This window comes from Nerophis lumbriciformis, linkage group LG17 (genome assembly GCF_033978685.3).
Source record: "Nerophis lumbriciformis linkage group LG17, RoL_Nlum_v2.1, whole genome shotgun sequence".
Classification (NCBI taxonomy): Eukaryota; Metazoa; Chordata; class Actinopteri; order Syngnathiformes; family Syngnathidae; genus Nerophis; species Nerophis lumbriciformis.
In genome coordinates, this window is record NC_084564.2 from 9,825,001 (window position 1) to 9,832,500 (window position 7,500).

At 43.0% G+C, this 7,500-nt stretch overlaps 1 protein-coding gene across 1 annotated transcript in view; it reads right to left on the minus strand.

Moving 5' to 3' along the window:
* The window catches only part of st14a (ST14 transmembrane serine protease matriptase a), a 60,186-nt gene that overhangs the window by 30,804 nt on the left and 21,882 nt on the right, over nucleotides 1-7,500 (minus strand). Inside the window, exons 3-7 of the mRNA XM_061972400.1 lie at nucleotides 6,413-6,543; nucleotides 5,233-5,303; nucleotides 2,043-2,209; nucleotides 1,929-1,964; nucleotides 1,629-1,863 (exon numbers count right to left, since the gene is read on the minus strand). Of these exons, the coding sequence (XP_061828384.1) occupies nucleotides 1,629-1,863; nucleotides 1,929-1,964; nucleotides 2,043-2,209; nucleotides 5,233-5,303; nucleotides 6,413-6,543 (640 nt within the window). The remainder of the gene's footprint in view (nucleotides 1-1,628; nucleotides 1,864-1,928; nucleotides 1,965-2,042; nucleotides 2,210-5,232; nucleotides 5,304-6,412; nucleotides 6,544-7,500) is intronic.

Genomic DNA, 7,500 nt, shown 5'->3' on the forward strand with positions numbered 1-7,500 from the left:
CAGTTAACCTGCCACATCATTTTAGTGGTCCACCACATTACTTAACGTGGTAAGGCATTTAAAGTGGGCCGCTAGATTATTTTAATGGTCTGGCATGTCATGTAAGGTGGTCCACCAAATCATTTATGTGGCCTGCCTTGTCAATTAATGCTGCCCGACACGTCACTTATAATGCAGTTGGCCGCATCATTTAACGTGACCTGCAACATTATTTTAGTGGTCTGGCTTGTCATTTAATGCGGGCCGCCACATCAATTAATTTGGCCCGCTACATTATTTAAAAAGGCCCACCTTATTTATTTAATGTGGCCTGCCTTGTCGTCTCATGTTAAATTAACCTTCCACATCAATTAACTTGGCCCGTCACGTTTATTAATCTGGCCCGCCTTGTCATTTAATGTTCAGTTAACCTGCCACATCATTTTAGTGGTCCACCACATTACTTAAGGCGGTAAGCCACATCATTTAAAGTGGCCCGCTACATTATTTTAGTGGTCATTTATGTGGCCTGCCTTGTCATTTAATGTTGCCAGACACGTCATTTATAATGTAGTTTGCGGACTCATTCTACTGTATGTGGTCTGCCACATCGTTTAAAATGGCCTGTCACATTATTCTAGTGGTCCGCCACATCATTTAGGTGGCCTGACTTGTCATTTAATGTTGCTCGACACGTCATTTATAAAATGGCCCTCCACAGCTTTTATTTTAGTGGTTCCGCACGTCATCTTTAATATGGCCTGCTACGTAATTTAATGTGGCCTGCCAAAGGGTGGAAATAATAAAACACTTTTCGGATAAATTTACTCGTTCTGTCAGTTTTTGACAGAAACATTTTCTTCAAGCTACTGCATATGTAAAAATATGCGATCATGCAACAAGAAGTTACAAACATTTTTTTTTGTTGATCGAAAATAAAAGTCTGCTCGTCACCTCGATTTTATGATTTCAAAGCAATTAAATGATCCACGTTGGGAAGACTATGTCTCCCGGCTGGCCTGGGAACGCCTCGGGGTCCCACAGGAAGAGCTGGACGAAGTGGCTGGGGAGAGGGAAGTCTGGGCTTCCCTGCTTAGGCTGCTGCCCCCGCGACCCGACCTCGGATAAGCGGAAGAAGATGGATGGATGGATGGATGGATAAATGATCCACCACTCTGCTAGTGAAACATACTCAAAAACAGTTGCCTGTCTGTAAATTGTGTAACATTTATATTCCTACACTGTTACGAGCAAAATTTGACACCCGTGGCTAAAAAGGGTCCCCCAAGCGGTACTTAAAAAAAAAAAAAAAAAAAGGATAAACACTATTTTTTTTGTTCATTTTTGTGAAATTCAAGTAGAAAAAACAAGAAATGCCACTTTGAGAAATGAGAAATAAAACCCACAATTAATTGTCATGATTATTGCAATAATACGGAACGCAAAATGTGCAAAGAAAGAGGCTCATAATTACGGAGTTCATGAATGCACCTCGCATTGGAGCTTGACCAGGGAGTTCTGTGTTGTTGTTGGGACTTTTTGTACCGACTTATGAATCAATTTAGCCCCCATTAGAACTACCGTTCACGTGGTCCCGTTCAGGACCCGGCTTTGAAAGGGCAACTAGAGGCACACGGCTTCTGACTCACTCTTGCAGGACGCTGGCCTCGATGGCCACCAGGGAGTTGTAGATCTTCACAAAGTCGTTGTTGCAGTTCTCCTCCAAGTTGAGAGTGTCAAAGTCCAGCTTGATGACGTAGTTGGGGTCCGCCCGCAGCTGCCACTGGATGAAGGTGTTGGGCGGGTAGGAGCTGTCGGGGAAGCCGGGGGACTTGATCTGGCCGATGTGGTTGCTCCTGGTGTGCTCGGAGAACCTGAAGAACCCTGAGAGGAGACAGAAGATGGACGTGAGACTTGAACGCGCCGACGTCGACTTAACAAACACTTACGGCTGAATTGTGTGGAGGTCAGTCTGGAATCAACTTCTGCACAGGGCGACAAAAGACACACGTTACCACCGTCCTGCGTGGAAGGGGTTAGTTAGAGGTTTGCAAAACCCAAACCTGAGGACACCACGTCTTCCAGGAGCAGGGAGTTCCCGGGTCTGTAGACGCTGCGCTGCTCCTTGTCCACCAGTTTGTCCATGGAGGACATGGCGCTGTCCACCGCCGCCTCCTGGCCAGTGGGAACGTTGAACTCCGACAAGTAGTAGGCGATGACGCTGCCCTCGCTGGGACAGGAGACATGATTGGTTGAGGAGGTCGCTGACGGCAACAATACATTTGGAGCTTCCGCTCACTTCCTACACACAATAAGACGACGCTACGGCGGCTCGCATTGAAAGTGAAATACAGGAAGTGTTTCCTGCATCTCACTTGCTAATCTAATATAACTGGTGTCAAAGTGACTTGTGTGGTCCTCTGTGCTTTTTTTAAATGTTGATTTCTATTTACTGTTTGTTTATTGGTTTTACCCTTTAAAATTGTTTTAATCATATTTATTTTTATATTGGTTTTATATTCTTTTTTTTTTTTTATTCAGCCATTGGTGGAGCTAAGGATAATATTTGAATATTGTTTTTAATATTGTTGTGCAGCACTTTGGAAACATTTTTGTTGTTTAAATGTGCTATATAAATAAAGTGGATTGGAAACTAATACTTTGCATCAATAAAAGTATGTTTGCTCTTTCAATTTTGACAGAAAAAATGCATGTACTGCATACAAATATCTGACCATGCAAAAAAACATGACTGTAAATTAGCCACTACTTTTTTCCTACGCTTTGAACCCTGCGGCTTATACAGTTATGGATTTTTCTTTGCCGAGGGCCATAATGCAACTAGTTTTCATAAAACACAGGCACTGATACGGCCAGGGGCGTCACTAGCTTTTAAGGACAGGGGGGGCTTAGCCCCCAGGAGATGCACAGGATGCGAGCGAACGTTACGCGCAAGCACAAAACTTCACAAACGGCAAACAAAGACTTAGAAATTATTCATTGTTATTATTATTATTTTAAAAAAATGCACGGGACGAAATGAAATGCTCGCCGGGACGATGGCTTTTAACCATATATTTTATTTTTATGTATTTATTAATTTTACATTTTATATTAAATGTCTTGGTTTTTCCTCCCTCTGAAAATCCTATGAAATGTTTAACAAGCCATCCTATAATAATACAACAGCTATTAATGTAACAATACAATAAAACAAATATATTTAATGATGTTTTTTTCATTATTTTAACAATAGGCTAATGTACATTACTTTATATAGATTCTACAAGAAACACAAAACTTAAAAACTCAATTATTTACAATTGCACACACAAGGTTTTATGCAGCTTCACTCATTGTAAAGGAAGATAATGTGCTTCGTACACCTGCAGGACCGCAAGCAAGGTCGCAGAGAAAATGCGGACTGGAATTTGAGTGATGTGGGCATTTTCTATATGAACAAGTGGAATGGATTGGATACCGACGGGTATATTATTATTTATTTAAACTCATATTCGGGCCACTTTATAATGACTATGTCGGCATGTATTTGTAAAAAAAACAAAAAAACACCAAATTATTTAGGGGGGCTTAAGAATATTTTAGGGGGGCTTGAGCCCCCCTAAAATAGGCCTAACAACGCCAATGGATACGGCGCCATCTTTTGGACAAGATTGCTCACTGCTGGTGCTGCTGGTTAAATTTCTACAGTGTTCCCTGCTGTTTAGGACTTTGAACCGGAAGTGGAAGTGCTGTTCCGTCTTCTAACCGCCCATAGCGTTTTTACTCGTAAGGATTCTCCAAAGACATGCACCTGGGGATAGGTTGATTGGCAACACTAAATTGGCCCTAGTGTGTGAATGTGAGTGTGAATGTTGTCTGTCTATCTGTGTTGGCCCTGTGATGAGGTGGCGACTTGTCCAGGGTGTACACCGCCTTCCGCCCGATTGTAGTTGGGATAGGCTCCAGCGCCCCCCGCGACCCCGAAGGGAATAAGCGGTAGAAAATGGATGGATGGATGGATGGATTCTTCATTCATCACTCTAAGCAACATTTGTAAGTTTTACAATATAACTAAAACAATTCTTACTTACTAAACCGTCCCATGTGTGACGTCTGTAGGGAGTGTTTTCCTGCATAATTGTGTAAATGTAATCAAGCTAGCGTCGTTAGCATTAGCTAATATGCTAACACGTTTACGAGTGTCTGTGTTACTATTATTAACTTACAGTGGCATTCTTTTTGTATCATTTCAGTTTCACAAAGTCCGCATTAAATTCACCAAAACGTCACCTGTTGAGTTATTGAGATTGTTTAGCTCATTGGAGAGCTAGCTGCCGAAGCTAGTGGGTCCATGGCGATGACTTCTGTTTTGTTTGATCAGCCGTTTTACTGCCGTGTTACAGACACCGTTTGGAAACAATTAAGGTATGTAAATAAACATTACAAATATTATTTCTGTGTAAATAACTAACAAAGTATATTTCTGCGACTTATGATCCGGTGCGGCTAATATATGGAAAATATGTTTTTCTTCTAAAACGTATATGCGCTCTATAGTTCGGAAAATACGGTATATTTACACAAGAGTACACAACTAAACACGCTGCAAGACTGCTTGTATCGCACATGACATCGCACACCGTAGGACTGCTTGTATCGCACATGATATCATACACAAGTAAACAGGCTGCAGGACTACTTGTATCGCTCATGACATCACACACAAGTAAGCACACCGTAGGACTGCTTGTATCGCACATTATATCATGCACAAGTAAACAGGCTGCAGGACTGCTTGTATCACACATGATATCACACACAATTAAACAGGCTGCAGTACTGCTTGTATCGCACATGATATCACACACAATTATACCTGCTGCAGGACTGCTTGTATTGCACATGATATCGCACACAATTATACCTGCTGCAGGACTGCTTGTACCGCACATGATATTACACACAAGTAAGCACGCCACAGGACTGCTTGTATCGCACGATATCACACATTTCACATGAAAGCACGTATAATATCTGATACAGACTAATATCCAATCGGATCAGACACCCCAATACTAAAGATTTGTTTATAGGCTTTTTAAAAAATTCGATGCACATGCGTTATGGCGAAATAATGCAAAGTGACATGTTTCTTTATTTAACTTTGGAAAGAAATGATCACAGGAAGACTTCTGTTCAATTTTCTTTTTGTATGTCAATCTTCACAAGACAATGGAAGGATGAAAGTACCTGAAGGCCTGCACTGAGGAGCCCACGTAGTATTTGGACAGCTGCGGACTTTTGCTGTAGAGAGTTTTCAGCTGGAAGACACAGGATGGACACCAGTGTGACGGGGGCACAAGGTGGACAAAAGTGTGAGGGGGGCACAAGATGGACAAAAGTGTGACGGGGGCACAAGGTGGACAAAAGTGTGAGGGGGGCACAAGATGGACAAAAGTGTGACGGGGGCACAAGGTGGACAAAAGTGTGAGGGGGGCACAAGATGGACAAAAGTGTGATGGGGCACAAGATGGACACCAGTGTGACGGGGGCACAAGATGGACAAAAGTGTGACGGGGACACAAGATGGACACCAGTGTGATGGGGGCACAAGATGGACACCAGTGTGACGGGGGCACAAGATGGACAAAAGTGTGACGGGGGGAACAAGATGGACAAAAATGTGACGGGGGCACAAGATGGACAAAAGTGTGACAGGGACACAAGATGGACACCAGTGTGATGGGGGCACAAGATGGACACCAGTGTGATGGGGGCACAAGATGGACAAAAGTGTGACGGGGGCACAAGATGGACAAAAGTGTGACGGGGGCACAAGATGGACACCAGTGTGACGGGGGGCACAAGATGGACAAAAGTGTGACGGGGGGCACAAGATGGACAAAAGTGTGACGGGGGCACAAGATGGACACCAGTGTGACGGGGGCACAAGATGGACAAAAGTGTGACAGGGACACAAGATGGACACCAGTGTGATGGGGGCACAAGATGGACAAGAGTGTGACGGGGGAACAAGATGGACACCAGTGTGACGGGGGCACAAGATGGACAAAAGTGTGACAGGGACACAAGATGGACACCAGTGTGATGGGGGCACAAGATGGACACCAGTGTGATGGGGGCACAAGATGGACAAGAGTGTGACGGGGGAAACAAGATGGACACAAGTGTGACAGGGGCACAAGATGGACACCAGTGTGACGGGGGCACAAGATGGACACCAGTGTGACGGGGGCACAAGATGGACAAAAGTGTGACGACGGGGACACAAGATGGACACCAGTGTGACGGGGGCACAAGATGGACAAAAGTGTGACGGGGGCACAAGATGGACAAAAGTGTGACGGGGGCACAAGATGGACGCCAGTATGTTGGGGGACCATGACAAGTGGTTGTGTGGCAGCCTTACCTGCGACTTGACCTGCTTGGCCAGCGCCTTGAACTCGGAACTGTTGGAGTTCTCGTAGGCGACCTCAAAGACCTGGTTGGTGATGCGCATGGAGCCGCTGTACATCTTCTTGACGCGCACATCTTTACGGACTGCGAGGACACACAGAACATGACCATGAAGGAGCGTTTACAGGGTACATTTTATTTTTAAAGTGATTTTCACAGATAAAATCACAAAGCACGGTACAAAAAATAGGTGAATTAAAACAAGGGCAACATCATAAAAAGGATTAAAAAAAAAAGTTTCAAGCTTTACTAAATGTTTTATTTTCCCTTCAACAACAACAACAACACAACTCGTCATGGCAGACTCGATGAGAGACAACACAGACTACTTTGGGACGAATGATGAGCCAGGAACTTCTATTTTTGAGCCTGAATATAAGGAGGATGATCTACAAGTTTTAGAAGCTGAGTGATTAGCCGATCCAGCAAGTAGCATTATTGCTAAGTGCTAAACAAGATAAACAAACAGAATAAAACATCACTTACTGTACAATGTTTACTATCACTGGGATAAAGACAGATGGGATGTTTATATCTTCCCGTTTAGATGAAGAATTAATCACGATCCTCACGCATGGTATAAAAAAACGTTTGTGTACTCGCCATCTCCAGGTCTAAGTTGGATGTCAAAGTTGACCAACTTGTGGGTTTATGTTCACAACCTTCTACTATCCAAGTGAGAGGCATGATTTATCATCTAGAATTAACTTTCACCAACTCAGAGGCGATGCAGCAGCTCAATATGTCAATATACAGTAGCAGCATAAGCTAGTCAGCTCTCTGTGATCACATGGCCGCTAAAAATAGATTGGCGACTTATATTAATTAATAAGTAAGTAAATTAATATACTTGGTTAATTCTCAGGTCACGACATGTAAATGGAGTATTGTTGCTAATGTTTATTAATGATTTAAAATGCATAAAAAAGATATGCCTTCTTGTTTTACATTAAAAATTGTGAACCGTAGGCAAAATAAAAAAATGTAAAGTGCAGTTCCCCTTTAAGAACATGTATATTTGTAAAGGAATGATTATTAAAT